The 25,411-nt window shown below is 44.7% G+C and overlaps 1 protein-coding gene across 1 annotated transcript in view; it reads left to right on the top strand.

Annotated features, from left to right (window-relative positions):
• The first annotated feature begins 5,206 nt into the window (after positions 1–5,206).
• The window catches only part of LOC106606546 (PDZ domain-containing protein 8), a 77,953-nt gene continuing 57,748 nt past the window's right edge, over positions 5,207–25,411 (top strand). The window contains exon 1 of the mRNA XM_014202832.2: positions 5,207–6,351. Within this exon, the coding sequence (XP_014058307.2) occupies positions 5,471–6,351 (881 nt within the window). The 5' untranslated portion in view covers positions 5,207–5,470. The remainder of the gene's footprint in view (positions 6,352–25,411) is intronic.

Below are 25,411 nucleotides of genomic sequence, written 5' to 3'. Positions count from 1 at the left end.
GGTGTGGGCTGGGGCTTCAGCTGGGTCTTTGGTGGGGTGCAGGGAGGCAGACCCTCTGTGCGAGCTGGGGGGCAGAGCAGCCCAGAGCCGGAAAAGCCTGCATGCGTGGCTGATATGACAGAACTCATTCATGCTGTGTCGCTACAGGTGGAACGAAACACACGCCGTGGTCCCCGGGTCTGCTGGGGTTGTGGCCTGCCAGGCCATCTGCGTCGGGATTGCCCCAAGTCCCCTGAACCGCCTGCTGCCGAAGGACAAGGCTTTCACTTGGACAGTGGAGTGTGAGGAGGCCTTCAAAACCCTCAAACGTGCACTGATCGGGGCCCCTGTGCTCGCCCCCCCCTGACCTCACCTTGCCCTTTATTCTGGACACAGACGCGAGCAATGTGGGCATGGGTGGGGTGCTGGCCCAGGTGGGGCCAGAGGGGGAGAGAGTGGTGGCGTACTTCAGCAAAACTTTTGACAAACATGAGCGCCGCTACTGTGTCACCCGGCGGGAGCTCCTGGCTGTTGTGGCTTCCATCAAACACTTCAAGTACTACCTGGGTGGCCTGCCCTTTACTGTAAGGACTGACCACTCTGCTCTCCAGTGGCTCATGTCTTTCAGAGAGCCAGAGGGGCAGGTGGCACGCTGGTTGGAGGAGCTTCAGCCGTATGACTTCGCAGTGGTGCACAGGGCAGGGGCACGCCACTCCAACGCCGACGCCATGTCCCGTCGGCCCTGTACTGCAGATGGCTGCCGCCACTGTGAGCGGAGAGAGGAACGGGAGAGAGCGCTGAGTGCAGAGGAGGGGGTCTGTGCCACAATGTGTCGGGTGAGCGGGCCTGTCTGCTGTGAGCTGTAGACTGTCGACTTGGCTGAATGGGGGCAGCAGCAGGGACGGGACACAGATCTACAGCCAGTGCTACAGTGGGTAGAGGTGCAGGTGAGGCCACCATGGGAAGAGGTGACAGCGCTCTCACTCGCGAGCAAAGGGTTGTGGTCAAAGTTTGAGAGACTGCGGCTGGCTGATGGCGTGCTACAGCAGGCATGGAAGGAGTCAGCTACGGGAGAGGAGAGGTGGCAGGTGGTGGTCCCGAAAGCATTGCGGGAGGCGGTGCTCCAGAGTACTCATGGGGGGGTGGGGACTGGACACTTTGGGGTCACAAAAACACTCCGCCACCTCCGTCAGGGCTTTTACTGGGGGCAGCACAAGAGGGATGTGGAGGACTTTTGCCGCCGCTGTGACAACTGCACAGCGAGAAAGGGCCCCCCAGGTCGCTCTCATGCTCAGCTCCAACAGTTCCCAGTGGGGGCTCCCATGGAGAGGGTGGGAGTGGATGTAGTTGGGCCGTTCCCCACCACAGACAGTGGAAACCGCTGGGTTCTCACGGCCATGGACTATTTCACAAAATGGCCTGAGGCCTATGCTCTGCCTGACCAGGAGGCAGAGACCATCGTTGACGCCCTGACAGCGGGGATGTTCAGCAGGTTTGGAGCTGCAGAGTCCATCCACAGCGACCAAGGCAGGAACTTTGAGTCCTGTGTGTTCGCCACCATGTGTGAGAGGCTGGGTATGCACAAGACCCGCACTACTCTCCATCCTCAAAGTGATGGCCTTGTGGAGCGTTTCAACAAAACGCTCGGACAGCAGCTGGCCATCGTCTCTGCCAAACACCAGCGTGACTGGGACAAGCACCTGCCTATGGTCCTCATGGCATGCCGCTCCGCTGTCCAAGACTCCACCACCTGCACGCCTGCCCTCCTCATGCTGGGGAGAGAGATCCGCACCCCTGTGGAGATAGCGTTTGGTCGGCCCCTGGATAGCCCTCCTGTTCCCCCGGGGCCAGAGTATGCCCGGAGACTCCAGGACCCGCCTGGAGACAGCCCACAACTTCGCCAGAGAGCAGCTGGGGAATGCGGGTGTGAGGCAGAAAAGGAACTATGACGTGCACACCCGGGGAAGGCATTTTGTGGCTGGCGAGCTGGTCTGGGTCTACAGCCCCCTAAGGAAAAAAGGCAGATGCCCCAAGTTGGACAGTCACTGGGTGGGACCCTGCAGCGTCCTGGAGAGGGTAGGGGAGGTTGTGTACCGGGTGCAGCTTCCTTCCAGGGGGAGAAAGGTGGCACTGCACCGGGACAGGTTAGCCCCATACAGAGGGGACCCCCACAATTCCCCTCTCTGGCAATGACATTCTCCAGGCACCCACCCCCAGATGCTGTCGACAAGGCTCCAGACAGCCCACTCCCCCTGTCTCCCTCCCTGTGTCACCGCGTGGTTCCCCGGAGCCACGGACTGTATTCCCCATTCCCACTTCCTTGTCCCCCATATCCCTTCCTTCATCCCCTGGGTCCCAGAGGGGCAGCCCCCTGCCACGGATGGAGCCCCGTTTCACATCTGGACACTCTGCGACCATCACGGCCACGCAGGCAAAGGAGACCTCCGGGTCGCTTCAGAGACTTTGTTTGTTCCCTCGGGGACGAGGGACTTTGTGGTGGGGGGGCTGTGTAGCGACCCGCACAGACAGCTGTGGGTTATGTGTTAGGCTATTAGTGGGTTGTGTCGTACTTACCAGTGTTCGCGGGGTCATGCCAATCAACCTGCTATCTGCCAATCACGGGAATGCCTGGAATGTTCTGATACCGGGTAGCCTGGTGGTTGGCGGAGTGGCGTGGAGGGGGGTTGGGCAGGGGGATGGAGCATTGGAAGTTAAGACCGGGTTTAGCCATTGTTCTCTCTCTTACATCTGGGCCTCACAAGAGAAGGTCACGGTTGGTTTGTAGGGTACCTTTCATTCATTTGGCGTGGGCTACGGCCAAACAGTAGCCTGTGTTAAGTTGGGTTAATAAACCGTCCATTCGTTAACTCCATCCTCTGTCAGGACAATTGTTCCTTTATGATCTAGTCAGGTCATTACAGTATTGAAGAAAAGTAGAAAAAAATGGACCCTCCGTTACATCGTGACGTGTCATGCCGTAACGTACAGCACGCATAAAGCAACTATTTCTGTCTTACAATCTCTCTCTCCACCAGGTGTAGCACTTCTCTCATCGTTTAAAAACAAGAAATGAACAGTGACGGGGGTAAGGGGGGATACCTAGTCATTTTTTGCGTCATCACTGTAAGCGATCATGACTTTCAAAGCCGCTGTTTACTTCTGAAGATCACTTTAGCACCGCCCTAAAAACCGATTCAAATTCGACACAAACCTTCAAATAGGTATGTAATGACACATTTATATAAACTCTTTATAGTGTTTTATTTACATTTTAGAGGCAATAAGGTGAGAAGTTGGACAGATCGAGTGGAAAAAAAGCTAGTTTTCCCACACATCTCCTCTCCTTCTCACTATCACGCATTAGTTTCACTTCCCCACCCTCCATTTTTAAAAAGACCCGAAGGAGCTCATTGCCTTCTTGAATTATGCAGAAACGGGCAGCGTGGAGGTCATGTCATTAATTTTGGTGGAAAGGGGAGAAATTGTGCTTTACAATGGTATTGACATTACAGTTGATCTGGAAGTATTACGTTTTTGGGGCGCTAAAATAAAGTCAATTGTATGGACCATGGCGATGTACAAAAGTGAGTGAGTTTACGTTAGCTAGTAAAATAATTTACAGTTGTTGATGTTACACATTTGCTAACAAGTTACATATGCGAGGCTTGGTGCATAAGTTAGCAAGTGCCAGGCTAACTAGCTAACCAACTCCAGTCATGTGCTAACGTTTGCTGGTAAACCTAGCTTTAGGTGTCTGGTTGTAACGTCCTAGCCTGCTGTTTAGTAGCCACATCTATGACTAAAAAGAGGTTTTACAATCAGGATACAAAATCTCTCTGATTGTAAAACCTCTTCTATTTTTAGTCATAGATATGGCTACCGGTAGTTGTTTCGCCAACTTAACTAGCTCGTTACCTCTCATTGACTTATCAAACGCCACACCCAGGCCAGGTCTGCTCCACAAGCGTCTCCGAAAGTCTTGCGATGTTGTATCTCTGGGTTTAGACATTTCTGTGGTTGTAGTCTTTCAGAGACTGGAAAAAAGGTGTATGCTTGTATATTTAAGCAATAATGCGCGAAGGGGTGTGGTATATGGCCAATATACCACGGCTAAGTGCTGTTCTTATGCAAGACGCAATGCAGAGTGCCTGGATACAGCCCTTAGCCGTGGTATATTGGCCACATACGGCAAACCCCTAGGTGTCTTATTGCTACTATAAACTGGTTACCAAAGTAATTAGAGTAAAAATACATGTTTTGTCATACCCATGGTATATGGTCTGATCTACCACGGCTGTCAGCCAATGAGCATTCAGGGCTCAAACCACCCAGTTTATAATTAGCAATTCATCCAGATAGGCACATCGCAGAAATTTGTCCAATGGCTCTATCGAACAAGGACAACCATATCCACACGCACAAAAACGTATAGTGCATCAGTATAAAATAAAGCATTCACAAAATGCCACAAAGCAGGACTACATTCTTAAAAAAAAAAAAAAGTGATCAGTGATCTTCAGGTCGGAAAGTCAGAGCTCTAGAAAGTTGCTTGAGTTCCCGAGTTGGAATTCCTCGTTGGATGACCATTCAAATCAATTGTTCCCGGTCGGACCTCGTTTTTTTCCCCAGAGGTCCCAGTTGTTTTAAATGTGTTAAAAATCTGAAGTCGGAGAATTCCAAGATACGAGTTCCCAGTTGTTTTGAACATGGCATTGAATGCACCAACAGTTTCCCTGGTCTCGGTTGTTGCTTATGGTCAGAGCGGAAAAGGCGAAGCGAGAGGCAGAACTTTGCCAGAAATCTGTCTTCTCCAGCAGGTGACGTTGTTTAGTTTCTTTTATTTATGAGGTTTATTTGATCGAATATAAGTTTTGTCATGCTTAGATTGTTACGAGTGTACTGATAAGTAGGACACGTGATATCCCGGCAACTTTGAAAACCCCCATTTATATCGGAGTTGTCTCTAGATGGCTATACATATTCATGACATACATATCTGCTACATAGCGTAGCAGATATTTAATACAGGTGGTTGACGTTAACAACTCAAATAATGAGATGTATCCACCAAACCAAAGAGAGGAATAGGGGGAGCTCCGTGCCGCTTTGTGTTAGGGCGGAGAGACAAGTATTGCCGCGTTCAAAAGTGCTAGTCAAACTGACATTTCAGATTTGCTAACTAGTTGTAATCATACTAGTGCCACGTTCAACCAGTTAGCGAGTCGGAAATGTGAGTTTAGTTCCGACTAGCACACGAAGACGGCATCATATCCAGAATCTTTGGTATGGTAGTGTACATTTTTGTAAATCCGTCATTACGCACAACCACGTAATACGTTCATCCAATCAGCTGAAGAGCTTGAACCCCAAGAAAAGGCAGCTAATATGGCAGGTTTGTGAGCAACCAGGTGGAACTTGCTTTGTTATTACGGTTAAACGGCGGAATATGATTGTTTTATAACGCGGAAACGGGAAGAGGCAACTGCTCGAAATGATTTACTTGATAGTAATTTCCGCATTATCTGGTGCACTCATTACGTTGGTATTACAGTTCTTACTGCTTTACCGGAGAAGCCCCGAGGCAAAAACCGGGACAGTGCAATATGTCAAAGCAGTGCCTGATCTCGCCTTGAAGGATTACTTCAATAACCAACATGCCGAATCAGGTCAACAACAAGACATCGCAGCATCTGCTGCATCCAAACAGCAAGAGGCCATCTCTCCCAGGCAACAGGAAGCAGCTGTCACAAGCAGTAGCCCTAAACAACAACCGCCACCGCATTGTCAAAGCGAGCCACTCCACACCTCCAAACCGGAGACGTGCAATTTTCTAAACGCTATCTTTTTGTTCCTATTCAGAGAACTCCGCGACACTCCTGTCGTTAGGCACTGGCTGACCAAAAAGATCAAGGTGGAGTTCGAGGAGCTATTACAAACCAAGACAGCTGGTCGGCTGTTGGAGGGACTCAGTCTCAGGGATATCTCCCTGGGTAATTCTTTGCCCGTTTTTAAAACGGCCAAACTTATTAATCCAGTGCGTTTAAATGAAGACGGCATGCCCGAGGAACTCAATTTCGAGGTGGACCTTGAATATAATGGGGGATTCCATCTAGCAATTGATGTAGACCTTGTTTTTGGGAAGTCAGCCTACCTGTTCGTAAAGATGACGCGTGTGGTTGGAAGACTGAAGCTGCAGTTCACTCGCGTGCCTTTTACGCACTGGTCCTTCACGTTCCTTGAGGACCCATTGATAGACTTTGAGGTGAAGTCACAGTTCGAGGGAAGGCCCTTGCCTCAGCTTACCTCAGTCATTGTCAACCAGTTGAAAAGAGTCATCAAGAAGAAACACACCTTGCCAAATTACAAAATCAGGTAAAACTTTCTCAGAAACTACAATTTTATATTTGTTTAGGTCTATGCAAGTCAGTAGGCCTGCCGAGAGATGGTCAAAAATGTGTATCAATATTTATTTCAAGCTAACCTAATGACTATGGAAAATGGCCCTCAACTGCCTCACTTCTATTTCTATAGTTACCAAAATCTGTAAGATGCATATTTGGACTCCAAGTTGGTGATAATACATAGGCGCAGAGCCTTCTATTTAGCTCAATTTAAGGCTCTGCTTAGGCCTTTTAGCCTCCTGCAACCTTTTAGGAAAATGTTTAGGTTAAAAATGGGCCACCATGTTATTGAAAGGTTTAATGACAACAAAACATGCTGTCTTGATGTTTTTTCAACTGTCAGACAGGGCATACCCACTGTCAGTATGCACACAGTGTGTTAGTTTAAGGTCTTGAGACATGGGATGACACCTGTTGCAAAGGAAGCCATTGAGGGACATCATGGTTGCAGACCTATGAAAGGATAGGGTTCATCCTTTTTAGACAGAGGAGTGCCCTCCTGTCACGACATTCAGAATGTTTTTAAATAATCACAACCTGGTGTGAAATAGTGACAGTTAAACATTTAGCCAACACTTGTGTAATATTGAAAGACTAAACCTTTCTAGTATTTCCCTGTTAGAAACATGAATGCATGTGCAGTGTCTTTTCACCTATTTATTTATTCTCTGTCACTTTTTTTTCTGGCACCCTTTTGTAGATATTATTTACTGGAAGTGTTCACCTTCACTCTTATATTTGGTTGCACTCTCATAAGTAAACAAAAAAACCCAATGTAGACTAAGCTAGGCCTGGAAGTTTACTGATTTTCTATAAACGTATGTCACATAGCCTAAAGGTAAGTTTAACTGATGATATACTGCCTTACTAAATTAGGCTATTATGTTACCGTAATGTTGTTACTCTGTACTACTGCTGTAACTTCTCAGGTATAAGAGCAATTTCATGTGAAGTGTTACCTTTTCAACGTGACTAGGCCTTAATGTAGAATAAATCGAGGCCTTTTCAAGTTGCGGAAAACTAATCGATTGAATTTTGCTGAAAAGGTAGGCCTTAGCCTATCACCTATACGTTGCTATGGTTGAGCTTCTTCTAAATGCTTCTTGTTGCTCTGTCAGCTTATCATAAGTGCTGTGACAGCACTCTCTGGGCTCAGAATTGGTGGCCCCAATTACATGGCACACTGACCCATGCAGCTGGCTCATCTGTGTTATGTTTGGAAGGGTCACACTGGTGTGCTGGACCTGCAGCGATAGCCGCATTGGAATGTAAAACCTCTACACATTGTCTCCTGTACAGCGTGATTAACATTATTCCTGTCTCATTCCTTTGCTTGGATTGTTAGAATAGCAGTATTCCAGCAAAATGTTACCTTGTTGCCTGTTCTATCCTGTGAAGTAAAATGCACTTCACATCCTGGTTAGGTTGTTTGCAGGTGCGTTGGAGATACACTAGAATGTAGCATGCCAAAATCACTTTTTTAGTTTGCTATTAGCCTACTATGATTTATTCCAAGATGTGGTCTTTGCGTGTGAGTTTTCTTTTGCCAAATCCACGCTAACAGAGGGATGCACAGTTCGGTAACAGAATGACGGTACCAACAGCATAAACCATCATTCTGTTACCAATCTTTGCATCTGCACTGTTCTTCAAGCAGTGCTGAGCGATTACCTGAAATGTCTTTTTTCTTCTTTTTTTTTTACAATTAGTTGACCAACATTGTTTATTATTTGAATTCCGCTTTGTTTTTTTTCTGTGAGCTCAATGCGCACATTGCACAGTTTCTCTAGAGATAAATCAGGTCCTGTCTGAACTGTTTGATATAGTAGGGAGTTGTAGTTAACGACAGGACAATATTCTAGGTACCGTAATTTCCAGACTATTAAGCGCACCTGAATATAAGCCGCACCCACTGAATAAAAAATATATATATATTATTTTGAACATAAATAAGCCGCACATGTCTATAAGCCGCAGGTGCCTACCGGTACATTGAAACAAATGAACTTTACACAGGCTTTAACGAAACACGGCTTGTAAGAAAAATAAATAGGCTTTAACGAAACACTGCTTGTAACAAAAAATTAAAAATTAGCAGTAAGCTTTAGTTGTCTTTTTGCACTGAGTCAATTCCTCACGCTGCTGTTTCCAACGTCTTATCATCGACTCATTAAGACCAAGCTCCCGTGCAGCAGCTCAATTTCCTTTTCCATCAGCCAGATCAATCGCCTTCAACTTGAAAGCTGCATCATATGCATTTCTCCGTGTCTTTGCCATGATGAGGGTGACAAAATGACTACCGTAATCAGAATGATGGGAAGTTAGAGAGCGCTCGATTTAATCTAAACAGTAAACAAAAAAGTTGTTTGACCTTAACCCGTTCGGCAATTCATTGGTCTAATGAAAGCTTCATGCCGCCAAAAAACTGAGCACGTCACAGAATGTGTTTTAAAAAACAAAAAAAAACAAATTGAAAGCGGGAAAAATCCATATATTAGCCGCGTCATTGTTTAAGCCGCGAGGTTCAAAGCTGGGAAGAAAGTAGCGGCTTATAGTCCGGAATTTACGGTAGTTCAGCGCATAAAACATGGTAATTAACTGCAATGACTAGGGCTGGGCGATATGACGATATATATATATCGTGTGACGAAAGAAAAACGTGTATCGTTTCATATTATGCTCTATCGTGTATTCCGTTGTCGTAAATCACACTCTTTACGGCAATATTTTTCGTCAATTGGACGACGCTTTGTGTTCTTGAAATTTGCAACACAAACAAACATGGAGGAGAGTGAACGTGTGACACAGAGCACGGAAGAGACACGGAGCTCGTACCGAAAAGAGGGGCTACTTCGGTCGCATGGACATGGTTTGGGTAGGGCTGAGCGATATGGCAAATAAATTCTCACGGTATCTATATATTTTTTCATTTGATAAAGATAATTATCACGATATTAATATAATAATGTTTAAAAGGTGCATATCTGCTTCAGACTCAAGAATGCCTAATGCCTGAACAAACCACTAGGCAGAGAGTTGGGCCAGTAACCGAAAGGTTGCTAGATCGAATCCCCGAGGTGACAAGGTAAAAATCTGTCGTTCTACCCCTGAACAAATCAAAATCAAATCAAATGTATTTATATAGCCCTTCGTACATCAGCTGATATCTCAATGTGCTGTACAGAAACCCAGCCTAAAACCCCAAACAGCAAGCAATGCATGTGAAAGAAGCACGGTGGCTAGGAAAAACTCCCTAGGAAAAACTCCCTAGAAAGGCCAAAAACCTAGGAAGAAACCTAGAGAGGAACCAGGCTATGAGGGGTGGCCAGTCCTCTTCTGGCTGTGCCAGGTGGATATTATAACAGAACATGGTCAAGATGTTAAAATGTTCATAAATGACCAGCATGGTCTAATAATAATAATAATAATAATAATAATAATAATAATAATAATAATAATAATAATAATAATCATAGTAGTTGTCGAGGGTGCAACAAGCACGTCCGGTGAACAGGTCAGGGTTCCATAGCCGCAGGCAGAACAGTTGAAACTGGAGCAGCAGCATGGCCAGGTGGACTGGGGACAGCAAGGAGTCATCATGCCAGGTAGTCCTGAGGCATGGTCCTAGTGCTCAAGACCTCCGAGAGAAAGAAAGAAAGAGAGAAAGAGAGAATTAGAGAGAGCATATTTAAATTCACACAGGACACCGGATAAGACAAGAGAAATACTCCAGATGTAACAGACTGACCCTAGCCCCCCGACACATAAACTACTGCAGCATAAATACTGGAGGCTGAGACAGGAGGGATCAGAAGACACTGTGGCCCCATCCGATGATACCCCCGGACAGGGCCAAACAGGCAGGATATAACCCCACCCACTTTGCCAAAGCACAGCCCCCACACCACTAGAGGGATGTCTCCAACCACCAACTTACCGTCCTAAGACAAGGCCGAGTATAGCCCACAGAGATCTCCGCCACGGCACAACCCAAGGGGGGGGGGGCGCCAACCCAGACAGGAAGACCATGTCAGTGACTCAACTCACTTAAGTGACGCACCCCTTCCATGGACGGCATGGAAGAACACCAGTAAGCCAGTGACTCAGCCCCTGTAATAGGGTTAGAGGCAGAGAATCCCAGTGGAGATAGGGGAACCGGCAAGGCAGAGACAGCAAGGGCGGTTCGTTGCTCCAGCCTTTCCGTTCACCTTCACACTCCTGGGCCAGACTATACTTAACAAGGCAGTTAACCCACTGTTCCCCGATCGGCCGCCATTGTAAATAAGAAGTTGTTCTTACCTGACTTGCCTAGTGAAATAAAGGTTGCATTTTTATTAAATTATGTGAGCTACACATAAAATTATACTTTAAGGAAAATTGTTCCATGTTTGCGGCCAGGGAGCACGTACCTGGGGTCAATTAAATTGATAAGCCTCTTGAAACCTTACTTTTCGACTGTGCTAATTGGTAGCATGTCCTTAGCAATGCATAATAGCATTAGTGATGTCTGTCTTTTCAATGTTTGCTTGTAGGGTATAAACGCTGTCAGTGTTGACTGCTTCGGGAAAACATCCCTAGATTGGCTGGTGCTTGAGGGGCGTTTATCAATACCGTGGCGCAAACTCAAAATTCCTGCATGTTCCAAAGAGTGATTTTTGCTTCAGATGTTGAAAAAGGTTTGTCGTATTATCAGACTTCGTAGCCACCTGTCAACGGCACAATTTGCACCAAGCATCGCTCTGCTCTTTGTCGGACTTCAAAAAGCCAAACCACTTCCAAATTACTGAAACAGTTTAACCCTTTTTTATCAATAATTTCTTCGTTGGAAGCTGCTCCTTCTCCATGGCTATCACTGCCACTGTTTTCGCCTACATCACACATTTTTTGTGGTTAATAGTGGCTACTCCATCAGTCGAGGTGCTAAGTGGTTTTTAGTGGGCGTATACCTCTCCACGTGCATATTGTCACTTCTCCGCATGTTCTTGCTGCGTCAGAGATGAAATGGACTGCTGTACCTAATTCTTCGATATCGATATTATCGAAACATTTTTTATTTATTTTTTTATTTCACCTTTATTTAACCAGGTAGGTTAAGTTGAGAACAAGTTCTCATTTACAATTGCGACCTGGCCAAGATGAAGCAAAGCAGTTCGACAACATACAACAACACAGAGTTACACATGGAGTAAAACAAACATACAGTAGAAAAATACGTCTATATACAATGTGAGCAAATGAGGTGAGATAAGGGAGGTAAAGGCAAAAAAAGGCCATGGTGGCAAAGTAAATACAATATAGCAAGTAAAACACTGGAATGGTAGATTTGTAGTAGAAGAAAGTGCAAAGTAGAAATAATGGGGTGCAAAGGAGCAAAATAAATAAATACAGTAGGGGAAGAGGTGGTTGTTTGGGCTAAATTATAGATGGGCTATGTGCAGTGATCTGTGAGCTGCTCTGACAGCTGGTGCTTAAAGCTAGTGAGGGAGATAAGGGTTTCCAGTTTTAGAGATTTTTGTAGTTCGTTCCAGTCATTGGCAGCAGAGAACTGGAAGGAGAGGCGGCCAAAGGAGGAATTGGCTTTGGGGGTGACCAGAGAGATATACCTGCTGGAGCGCGTGCTACAGGTGGGTGCTGCTATGGTGACCAGTGAGCAAAGATAAGGGGGAACTTTACCTAGCAGGATCTTGTAGATGACCTGGAGCCAGTGGGTTTGGCGACGATTATGAAGCGAAGGCCAGCCAACGAGAGCGTACAGGTCGCAAAACAGATGGCACTGTGATAGACTGCATCCAGTTTGTTGAGTAGGGTATTGGAGGCTATTTTGTAAATGACATCGCCGAAGTCAAGGATCGGTAGGATGGTCAGTTTTACGATGGTATGTTTGGCAGCATGAGTGAAGGATGCTTTGTTGCGAAATAGGAAGCCAATTCTAGATGTAACTTTGGATTGGAGATGTTTGATGTTAGTCTGGAAGGAGAGTTTACAGTCTAACCAGACACCTAGGTATTTGTAGGTGTCCACATATTCTAAGTCAGAACCGTCCAGAGTAGTGATGCTGGACAGGCGGGCAGGTGTAGGCAGCGATCGGTTGAAGAGCATGCATTTAGTTTTACTTGTATTTAGGAGCAGTTGGAGGCCACGGAAGGAGAGTTGTATGGCATTGAAGCTCGTCTGGAGGGTTGTTAACTTCTCTAGGGCCGGCGGGATGAAATCGTCCCACCTCGTAACAGCCAGTGGAATCCTGTGGCGCATTATTCAAATACCTTAGAAATGCTATTACTTCAATTTCTCAAACATATGACTATTTTACACCATTTTAAAGACAAGACTCTCGTTAATCTAACCACACTGTCCGATTTCAAAAAGGCTTTACAACGAAAGCAAAACATTAGATTATGTCAGCAGAGTACCCAGCCAGAAATAATCAGACACCCATTTTTCAAGCTAGCATATAATGTCACAAAAACCCAGAAGACAGCTAAATGCAGCACTAACCTTTGATGATCTTAATCAGATGACACACCTAGGACATTATGTTATACAATACATGCATGTTTTGTTCAATCAAGTTCATATTTATATCAAAAACCAGCTTTTTACATTAGCATGTGACGTTCAGAACTAGCAAACTTCCGGTGAATTTACTAAATTACTCACGATAAACATTCACAGAAAGCATAATTATTTTAAGAATTATAGATACAGAACTCCTCTATGCACTCGCTATGTCCGATTTTAAAATAGCTTTTCGGTGAAAGCACATTTTGCAATATTCTAAGTAGATAGCCCGGCATCACAGGGCTAGCTATTTAGACACCCAGCAAGTTTAGCACTCACCAAAGTCAGATTTACTATAAGAAAAATGTTATTACCTTTGGTGTTCTTCGTCAGAATGCACTCCCAGGACTTCTACTTCAATAACAAATGTTGGTTTGGTCCCAAATAATCCATAGTTATATCCAAATAGTGGCGTTTTGTTCGTGTGTTCAAGACACTATCCGAAAGGGTAAATAAGGGTTACGAGCATGGCGCATTTCGTGACAAAAAAATTCTAAATATTCCATTACCGTACTTCGAAGCATGTCAACCGCTGTTTAAAATCAATTTTTATGCCATTTTTCTCGTAAAAAAGCGATAATATTCCGACCGGGAATCTGCATTTAGGTAAACAGACGAAAGAAAATAAAGCATGGGGTCGACTCGGGCACGCGCCTAAGCCCATAGTACTCTGATCGGCCACTTGCCAAAAGCGATAATGTTTTTCAGCCAGAGGCTGCCTCGATATCGTTCAGCTTTTTCCCGGGCTCTGAGAACCTATGGGAGCCGTAGGAAGTGTCACGTTAGAGCAAAGATCCTCAGTCTTCAATAAAAAGAGCCAAGATGAAGAACAACATGTCAGACAGGCCACTTCCCATATAGAATCCTCTCAGGTTTTTGCCTGCCATATGAGTTCTGTTATACTCAGACACCATTCAAACAGTTTTAGAAACTTTAGGGTGTTTTCTATCCAAAGCCAATAATTATATGCATATTCTAGTTACTGGGCAGGAGTAGTAACCAGATTAAATCGGGTACGTTTTTTATCCGGCCGTGTCAATATTGCCCCCTACCCCCAACAGGTTAACACAGTGTCCAAAGAAGGGCCAGAAGTATACAGAATGGTGTCGTCTGCGTAGAGGTGGATCAGAGAATCACCAGCAGCGAGAGCAACATCATTGATGTATACAGAGAAAAGAGTCGGCCCGAGAATTGAACCCTGTGGCACCCCCATAGACTGCCAGAGGTCCGGACAACAGGCCCTCGAATTTGACACACTGAACTCTATCAGATAAGTAGTTGGTGAACCAGGCGATGCAATCGTTTGAGAAACCAAGGCTATTGAGTCTGCCGATGAGGATGTGGTGATTGACAGAGTCGAAAGCTTTGGCCAGGTCAATGAATACGGCAGCACAGTATTGTTTCTTATCGATGGCGGTTACGATATCGTTTAGGACTTTGAGCGTGGCTGAGGTGCACCCATGACCAGCTCTGAAACCAGATTGCATAGCGGAGAAGGTGCGGTGGGATTCGAAATGGTCGGTAATCTGTTTGTTGACTTGGCATTCGAAGACCTTAGAAAGGCAGGGTAGGATGGATATAGGTCTGTAGCAATTTGGGTCAAGAGTGTCCCCTCCTTTGAAGAGGGGGATGACAGCAGCTGCTTTCCAATCTATGGGAATCTCAGACGACACAAAAGAGTGGTTGAACAGGCTTGTAATAGGGGTTTTGCAGCTCTTTCAGAACATCAGCTGAATGGATTTGGGAGAAGGAGAAATGGGGAAAGCTTGGGCGAGTAGCTGTGGGGGGTGCAGTGCTGTTGACTGCAGTAGGGGTAGCCAGGCGGAAAGCATGGCCAGCCGTAGAAAAATGCTTATTGAAATTCTCAACTATAGTGGATTTATCGGTGGTGACAGAGTTTCCTATCTTCAGTGCAGTGGGCAGCTGGGAGGAGGTGTTCTTATTCTCCATGGACTTTACAGTTACCCAGAACTTTTTTGAATTTGTGTTGCAGGAAGCAAATTTCTGCTTGAAAAAGCTAGACTTGGCTTTTCTAACTGCCTGTGTATATTGGTTTCTAACTTCCCTGAAAAGTTGCATATCACGGGGGCTGTTTGACGCTAATGCAGAACACCACAGGATGTTTTTGTGTTGGTTAAGGGCAGTCAGGTCTGGGGAGAACCAAGGGCTATATATATACTGCTCAAAAAATAAAGGGAACACTTAAACAACACAATGTAACTCCAAGTCAATCACACTTCTGTGAAATCAAACTGTCCACTTAGGAAGCAACACTGATTGACAATAAATTTCACATGCTGTTGTGCAACTGGAATAGACAACAGGTGGAAATTATAGGCAATTAGCAAGACACCCCCAATAAAGGAGTGGTTCTGCAGGTGGGGACCACAGACCACTTTTCAGTTCCTATGCTTCCTGGCTGATGTTTTGGTCACTTTTGAATGCTGGCGGTGCGTTCACTCTAGTGGTAGCATGAGACGGAGTCTACAACCCACACAAGTGGCTCAGGTAGTGCAGCTCATCCAGGATGGCACATCAATGCGAGCTGTGGCAAGAAGGTTTGCTGTGTCTGTCAGCGTAGTGTCCAGAGCATGGAGGCGCTACCAGGAGACAGGCCAGTACATCAGGAGACGTGGAGGAGGCCGTAGGAGGGCAACAACCCAGCAGCAGGACCGCTACCTCCGCCTTTGTGCAAGGAGGAGCAGGAGGAGCACTGCCAGAGCCCTGCAAAATTACCTCCAGCAGGCCACAAATGTGCATGTGTCTGCTCAAACGGTCAGAAACAGACTCCATGAGGGTGGTATGAGGGCCCGACGTCCACAGGTGGGGGTTGTACTTACAGCCCGTGCAGGACGTTTGGCATTTGCCAGAGAACACCAAGATTGGCAAATTCGCCACTGGCGCCCTGTGCTCTTCACAGATGAAAGCAGGTTCACACTGAGCACATGTGACAGGCGTGACAGAGTCTGGAGACGCCGTGGAGAACGTTCTGCTGCCTGCAACATCCTCCAGCATGACCGGTTTGGCGGTGGGTCAGTCATGGTGTGGGGTGGCATTTCTTTGGGGGGCCGCACAGCCCTCCATGTGCTCGCCAGAGGTAGCCTGACTGCCATTAGGTACCGAGATGAGATCCTCAGACCCCTTGTGAGACCATATGCTGGTGCGGTTGGCCCTGGGTTCCTCCTAATGCAAGACAATGCTAGACCTCATCTGGCTGGAGTGTGTCAGCAGTTCCTGCAAGAGGAAGGCATTGATGCTATGGACTGGCCAGCCCGTTCCCCAGACCTGAATCCAATTGAGCACATCTGGGACATCATGTCTCGCTCCATCCACAGACTTGTGCACCACAGTCTGTCCAGGAGTTGGCGGATGCTTTAGTCCAGGTCTGGGAGGAGATCCCTCAGGAGACCATCCGCCACCTCATCAGGAGCATGCCCAGTCATTTTGACTTGTTTTAAGGACATTACATCAAAGTTGGATCAGCCTGTAGTGTGGTTTTCCACTTTAATTTTGAGTGTGACTCCAAATCCAGACCTCCATGGATTGATAAATTGGATTTCCATTGATTATTTTTGTGTGATTTTGTTGTCAGCACATTCAACTATGTAAAGAAAAAAGTATTTAATAAGATTATTTCATTCATTCAGATCTAGGATGTGTTATTTTAGTGTTCCATTTTTTTTTTTTGCGTTGTATAATCTAAACGTTTGTATATCGTGATTGAGGGAAGTAATTTCCTCGATTAGTTATTGAATTATTACCCAGCCCTAGGTTTGGGTATGAAAAGTCTGACACAGACCAGAAAACCGTCTTCTGCAAAATATGCCGCAGACCAGTCCCGACAACAGGCTCAAACACAACTAACCTCTTTTTACCACCTATGCAAGAATGATGTGAAACAGTATGGAGAGAGTCTACGGATGAGATCCAAAAAAGTACAGTCGAGTGCTCAAAAGAAACCCCCGACTCAGACGTTGCAAGAGATTTTTGCCCGCGGCACACCATATGGCAAAGAATCACAAAGATGGAAGGAGAGAACAGCTGCCGTTACAACTTACATCTGCAAAGACATGGCAGCAATTTACACAGTCGAGACACTGGAGTTTCGTGAGTTGGTGCTGACACTCGACCCAAGGTACCAAATGCAAATTGATATGTGACACGTATTAATGCCAAAATAACAGGCAAGCCCTCCAAAATATATATTTATATTTTAGGCCTATATTTTTTTTGTTTGCAACTATAGTTGAAGTATTTTCTATTTACCTTTTTAGATTTTATACATTAATATTTTGTTACATGCTTAATTGAAAATTTGCACAAAGGTTCTAAATAAAAAGAGAAATAATCAAATATGAGTAAGTACCTTTTATTTGTTGAGTATAATTCAAAATATAATAAGAAATAGGCCTTTACATGTGGTCATTTTATAAAAACTTTATTTATTGAATATACAGAAAATGTGCTATATCGTGATATGTATCGTTGTCGGGATATGAAATTACCTATATCGGGATATGAGATTTTGGCCATATCGCCCAGCCCTAACAATGACCATGATCCATTCCACTTCTACTTGTCAGGTCTGTGCTTATTTTATGCCTGCTACAAAAGAGGCAGAAGAATGCACGATCGTGAGGGGATATAGGGCGGCGCACAATTGGCCCGGCGTCATCCGGGTTAGGGTTTGGCCGGGGTAGGCCATCATTGTAAATAAGAATTTGTTCTTAACCGACTTGCCTAGTTAAATAAAATGAAATGAATCTAGAGAGCAGCTGTTTTCGCGAGATATCTCTACCTGAAAATACATGATTTAAGTGATTCATCATTGGTATTCAGTAGTCATAAAAGTATGCTTTATTTACTTTGAAGAACTACAAAATATATTTTTTTGTCAGAAAGCATAGGCAGCAGCTCTATAGAGATGAGATGTTGACTTGGAATTAAATAATAGTCATCAAATAAAACGCATGTAATATGCACAACTGAAATATTTTAAAGTAATGTGAATAAATGGCTAATAAGTGATAAGCAGTAATGGGCAGTCACTACCATCATGGGAATTATATTAATGGTTTTATTCTATGTTACAGCATTCAACCCAAATGATTGAAGTCGAAAAGTCTGACAATTAAATTAAAAAAAAAAAAAAAACAGTAATCGAACCAAAACTGAACCGACCTCAAAAATCACTAATCGCTCAGCACTATCTTCAAGGAAATGTGTTTTTTAGTAAAATTCTGTGGAAATTGTTAAAAGTCGTCCTTGTGCATGGAGTTGTATGGTTTGCTTAATTTTGCAATCATTGGTTTTTGTTTGGCATACATTTTTAAAGTTGTGGAGTCTCTGCGTTACTGTGGAATTGCCCTTTTCAGAATGCGTAGTTGTGAATATAGGTTTGTTTAATAAACTACTGTAATATGTTTTGGTCCATTATAAATAATGTTTATCATTGTTCTACCTGGCTGTTGCTTAAAATAAAGAAATATTTTTTTCTTTTTTTTTTAGCCCTTTTTCTCCCCAATTTTGTGATATCACATTCTTGTCCCATCACTGCAATTACATTCTTGTAATTGGTAATTGCATTCTTGTCCCATCACTGCAACTCCCCTACGGACTCGGGAGGCGAAGGTTGAGGCGAAGGTTGAGAGTCATGCGTCCCCCGAAACACAACTCTGCCAAGCCGCACTGCTTCTTGATACACTGCTCGCTTAACCTGGAAGCCAGCCGCACCAATGTGTTGGAGGAAACACCGTCCAGCTGGTGACCAAAGTCAGCTTGCAGGCGCCCGGCCCGCAATGAGTCGCTAGAGTGCGATGGGACAAGGAAATCCTAGCCGGTCAAACCCTCCCTTAACCCGGATGACGCTGGGTCAAATGTGACACAGCCTGGGATCAAACCCGGGTCTATACTGACGCCTCAAGCACGGCGATGCAGTACCTTAGACTGCTGTGCCACTTGGGAGACCCCTGGCTGTTGCTTTTTACATGTTTTATTTGATATCAACATTGTTAACACCGTAATGCAGCAAATGGTCCCTACAAAACCAGCTTTTCTCATTGATTTAGATTACACTTAAGTAATTAGGTGAGATTAATCAGGTAATTATTGCTGTTTAAATGCCAGAGAATGTGAGTAGGCACATTGTTTCACTTAAAAATCAATGAAACGCTGTCTTGTGTCAGTTCATTTTGTCTTGCTTTCCTTTTATCCACTATGTACTGTGTGGGCTGCAGAGCAGGCAAATAATGGTTTGGTTGTTTTCTGAGAAGAACAACTAAATGTAACTATTTTAATGTTCCTCTGTGTGGCCACAGACATCTATTGGCATGGCATAGCCACTTGTTGTGAAAGATCTGGTTCGGCTCATGTGTTGGAGCTAACTGTTAATTGTAGGCTAAATGCACCTATCTGGAGGAGTTGCCTAAAAGGGTGCATGTGTTTGAGGTGCCCATGATAAGGACTCTGACTGAGCAAGCAAGGGTTCTGAGGTGATGTAAAATAAAACAGCCTTTGATGACCGAGCAGTGGACATTTAGGATTTTCTGAATGTCACAGATGGCAGAACTCTGGGCCAGACGATTTACCAGGATGTGTACTCAAAGCATGCGCAGAACAACTGGCAAGTGTTTTCACTGAAATTTTCAAACGCTCCCTGACCGAGTCTGTAATGCCTACATCTTTCAAACAGACAATCATAGTCCCTGTGCCCAAGAAAGCGAAGGTAACCTGCCTAAGTGATTACCGCCCATAGCACTCACGTCGCTAGTCATGAAGTGCTTTGAAAGGCTGGTCATTGCTCACATCAGCACCATCAAGCCGGAAACCCTAGACCCACTCCAATTCGCATACCGCCCCAACTGATCCACAGATGATGCAATCTCACTCCACACTGCCTTTTCCCATCTGGACAAAAGGAACACCTTTCTGAGAATGCTGTTCATTGACTACAGTTCAGCGTTCAACACCATAGTACTCACAAAGCTCATCCCCTAAGCTAAGGACCCTGGGACTAAACACCTCCCTCTGCAACTGTATCCTGGATTTCCTGATGGGCTGTCCCCAGGTGGTAAGGGTAGGCAACAACACATCTGCCACACTGATCCTCAACACTGGGGCCTCTCAGGGGACTAAGCATGCACCCCTACTGTACTCCCTGTTCACCCGTTGACTGCGTGGCCAAGCACGACTTCAACACCATCAAGTTTTCTGACGACACACAGTGGTAGGCCTGATCACCGACAACGATGAGCCAGCCTATAGGAAGGAGGTCAGAGACAAGAACTTCTCCCTCAATGTGAGCAACACAAAGGAGTTGATCGTGGACTAAAGGAAAAGGAGGGCCGAACAGGCGCCCATTAACATCGACGGGGCTGAATTGGAGCGGGTTGAGAGTTTTAAGTTCCTTGGTGTCCATCGCCAACAAACGATCATGGTCCAAACGCACCAAGATAGTTGTAAAATCTCTACAACTGTACCATCGAGAGCATCCTGACCGGTCTAGGACCAAAAGGCTCCTTAACAGCTTCTACCCCCAAGACATAAGACTGCTGAACAATTAATCAAATGGCCACCCGGACTATTTACGTTGACCTGATCTGCCAGGTAAGGGGCCAATCACTTGGTGGATCAGATCAGAGTAAAATGCACTAAGCTATTCACCCTGTTCCCATCCTTATCTGAGAGTGGACAGGACAGACCAGATTGGCATCATTGTTTTGTAAGCTTGGGCTTACTGTGCGTCATTCCTTTTTAATTGTCATGACTTTGGGTGGTTGTTGGATTGGCTCTACAATATGACTCTTATGTCCTGTGTGAAATTCAGAAATGATTTTAGTTTGAGATGTCCTGGGCCATCAGTAATTGGTGGAGCCTCATGGCGTTGCGGCCATTACGGCATCAAACAACCCTCATCTCTCACTTATCCACTGTCAGCTGGGTTGTTTGTTACATCATTTCTCTCCAGACATCTGTTATTCCTTCACTTTAGCGTCTAACCTCTATCGCTCTCTCTTTGAGCTCTTTGACGTTACATGCTGGGGGAAGGACACAGCTGGACACAGCACAGTTTTACATGTAGGTAGCTACTTTTAATGGACCCCCTTCTCCACTCTGGATAACCTGGGACTTCAGACACTTCATTGATTGAGCTGTCATTGTTATTTAGCTGTTTTATTGCATCTCAGAGAGGGAGAAAAGAGGTTTATAAAACAATGAAGCTAGAAGTACTACTACAGCCTCTAAACAGAGAGCCACCATTTTGTACTTCAGACAGGAAAAATGGCCATGCTTTGCCCACCAATCTCCCCCTATGTCCAACCTCTGTCAATAGAACAACATATTGCATACTCTTGCATAAGTGCGTGTTAGTGACTGGTGCTCAGCGTGGGGTCACCACATTTAAAATACCCAAATGAGGGAGAACAGGATTTTGCGGGACAGTGTAGCCTACATTAATACTTTTTTGGGGCCAGCACCCCCAAACACACACACATCCCATTTAACTAAAGCGCACCTAGCCTACTCTTGCCTCATGCCAAATTTGGTGATGCAGAAAACGAGAGACCACGTGTGTAGCTGTTTTCTGAAAATTGGGACTATGTGGCCAAAGGACATTTTCTGGTTGGTTTCAGGGAATGTAAAACCGTTAGGAAGTGAGACTTAAAACAGGATTGAGTGAAGTAGAAGCAAATATGTTGAATGAGCAAACCGCACTAGTTTGATATTTACCTTATGTTTCAGTCTAATACGGCGATTTACATACTTTGGTAGCTCTTTGTTAAAAGCACGCTTTTTGTAAGTACTTAACTGTCCAATTTTCTCCAAATTTAGATGGAATTCAGCCCGAAAGGATTTGACAAATGTGATAGGCCAATGTCATATCTCAACCAATGTCTCATCTTGCGCTGTGCATAATATCAGATCTCAACAACGATTGGAGAAGTGTTTAACATCACCAGTATATCCTTATGATCTATCTCGTCATAAGCGTAACGGGACTGCAAAAGGTACAGGTTGGCATGTCTATTTTCCTCGAATGAAGAGGAAGTCTGAGTGAAATGTGTGATAAATTGACCTTTTTTGTAAATGAGTGCTGTTCATTTTTTTTGATAAAATGTTTGGTTGTGGGACAAAGGGCCAAAATGCAGGACTTTCTTGCACAATCCGGGACATGTGGTCACCCTATGTAAGGGTAGGGCTGTGACTGTCATGGGATTTTGGATGACACTAATTGGCCAGCCCAAAAAAATGTATGTATGTTTTCTCCTCTCCTCCGCTCCTGACTGTATGTGCAATGTGTGTTTCAGCTGCAATGTGGGGGGTGTTGCCTAGGCAACCGACGAATCCTTTGCTCCAACCCACGCTGGTCATCATTAGCTTCCACAGCCACAAAGTCCAAAATTATGGCTGAACCCTGCCCATTTCTACAATTTTTTTGTTGTTGTTAAAATGTGATTTAAAACCTAACCCTAAACCATAACCACACTGCTAACCTTATGCCTAACCTTAAGTCAACACCTTGCTTGTTGTAGCAAGGACCAACAAAGTTTCATCACGTTGTTAAGAGTCCATGTTACCGCAGAAACTGACAACTGCACGAATGCCCGGCCGTCCCGTCTTCAGTCAGCTGTTCATTGCACAAAAAAAATCAAAAACCAAAATTGTAAATGGTTATGGCGGTTATTTTATTTTCATTACGGTCTTCATCCATAACCATGGGTTATACGGTAATTGTGCTAGCCCTAGGTTAGGGTTCTAATCAATAATGCTTTTGAATGCGTTGTTTGCTAATGTGTTGAAAAGGAGCGCTGCAGTTATACACACAAAGCCCACTGCAATGGATGTTATTCATGACATCCTGATAATGATTCCTTTTGCTCGAAATGTGGATCTTTTTTTTTTTACAAGACGCCTGACCAGTTTTCTTTACTTTCTAAAGTGATAGGATAATTCACTGTCTGTTAAATATGGATCTGCACAATCTGTTTCAGCTCAATGTTTTCAAGATTTCTATTTAACATCTTCTAATTTCACTGTTGCTAGGGCACCGGGCATAACAATGGGTACTATAATTTCCTAGTAGCTGAGGGAAAGCGACAACAGGAAAAAGTACATTTGTCTCAGAGTACAGTAATAATTTAAGGATAATGCATGTGATTTCAGTTCTATTTTGAGTGAAGTAGTAGAAAATGCTATGCTACCGTCTTTAGCACACACACACTACAAGTTTATGTTGACACACATGTGCTCCCTGATCCTGTTAGGGCATTGAGCAGTGGGGGTGTTACACAGGTGGTGTTGAGTCCATTTTCATAACATAAATAATTGCTGTTATTTTCCCCACATGGGCCGTCGGCATGTTTTCCAGACAAATGCTTCTTCTCATTTTGAGACTGATACCTTTACAAAAATGTAGCCTAGGTAGAGTAAGGATTTTCAGTCTGCTTTGCTCAGTAATGTAGTTTTCATACATTATTTAAGAGCATCACAATGTGTTTGGCTATTCCATCAGATTGTTGCATTTTACTGGTCACCTCTGCTTATCATTCCCTCTCACCTAGCATCCCTCATACAGTCATTGTAGGATTATTGCCTGTAACATCTGTCTGGCTGCATTTTATCCAGTCCTCCCAAAAATAGACTTTAATCCTCACCCATCACCCCAGGACGATTAAACTGAGTTTTGCAGATCTTTATTGGGCAACCAAGGCAGTTCAAATCAAATTTGATTAATCATGTGCTTCGTAAACAACAACAGGTGTAGACTAACGGTGAAATGCTTACTTATGGGTCCTTTTCCAACAATGCAGAGTTAAAGATAAGATAAATACTTTTTTTAATATAGGCTCACACTTTATTTTGATAGTCCAGATTTTCTATCTGTTGATAAGCAACTGCTTGCTAAGAGTAGGATAAGGTTTTGGGTAAGGGTTAAGTTTAGGGTTAGGATAAGTGTTAGTAGATCCAAATAAGGTGTTACCAAAAGTAGAAATAGTGACACAAGGAATAAATACACAATGAATAACAAATAGCAATAACGAGTCAAAATAACCTGGCTATATACAGGAAGTACCAGTACTGAGTTGATGTGCAGGGGTACGAGGTCATTGAGGTAGCTATGTACATATAGGTGGGTTAAAGTGACTAGGCAACAGGATAGATAAGACCGTAGCAGCAGCGTATGTGTGTGAATGTTGTGTGTGGGTGTATGTAGTGCGTGTAGAGTCCAGTGTGTGTGCATAGTCAGTGCAAAAATGGATCAATGCACGTAGTCCGGGTAGCTATTTGATTAGCTATTTAGCAGTCTTGTTTAGAAGTCATATGGCTTGGGGGTAGAAGCTGTTTAGGGTCCAGGTTTTGCCCACTGGGGAACGTTTAGCTTAAAATGTTGATAAACACTGAACACAAAAAAACACACCATGTAAAATGTTGGTCCCATGTTTCATGGGCTGAAATCAAAGATCCCAGAAATTTGTCATACGCACAAAAAGCATATTTCTCTTAATTTGGGGAACAAATTTGTTTACATCCCTGTTAGTGAATATTTCGCCATTGCCAAGATAATCCATCCACCTGACGTGTGGCATATCAAGAAGCTGATTAAACACCATGATCATTACACAGATGCACCTTCTGCTGGGGACAGTAAAGGGCCACTCTAAAATGTGTAGTTGTCACTCAACACAATGCCACACATGTTTTGATGGAGCGTTCAATTGGCATGTTGACTGCAGGAATGTCCATCAGAGCTGTTGCCAGATAATTTAATGTTAATTTCTCTACCATAAGCCGCCTCCAACATCATTTTATAGAATTTGGCAGTACGTCCAACCGCCCTCACAACCGCAGACCAAGTGTAACCACGCCAGCCTAGGTTCTCCACATCCGGCTTCTTCACCTGCGTGATCGTCTGAGACCAGGTGCAGCTGATGAAACTGTGGGTTTGCACAACCGAAGAATTTCTGCACAAACTGTCAGAAACCTTCTCAGGGAAGCTCATCTGTGTGCTTGTCATCCTCACCAGGGTCTTGACCTGACTTCAGTTTGCTGTCGTAACCGACTACAGTGGGCAAATTCTCACCTTTGGACACCGGCACGCTGGAGAGGTGTGCGCTTCATGGAGGAATTCCGGTTTCAACTAAACTGGGTAGGATGTATGGCATTGTTTGGGTGAGCGACTTGCCGATGTCCATGTTAACAGAGTGCCCCGTGGTGGTGGGGTTATAGTATGGAGAGGCATAAGCTACGGACATCAAAAACCATTGCATTTTATCGATGGCAATTTGAATGCACAGAGATACCGTGACGAGATCATCCGCCGCCATCACCTGATGTTTCAGCATGATAATGCACATCCCCATGTCTGAAGGATCTGCACACAATTCCTGGAAGCTGAAAATGTCCCAGTTCTTCCATGGCCTACATGTCACTCATTGAGCATGTTTGGGATGCTCTGGATTGACGTGTATGAC

Source organism: Salmo salar, chromosome ssa01 (assembly GCF_905237065.1).
Source record: "Salmo salar chromosome ssa01, Ssal_v3.1, whole genome shotgun sequence".
Taxonomy (NCBI): domain Eukaryota; kingdom Metazoa; phylum Chordata; class Actinopteri; order Salmoniformes; family Salmonidae; genus Salmo; species Salmo salar.
This window is presented reverse-complemented; position numbering and strand designations above follow the sequence as displayed.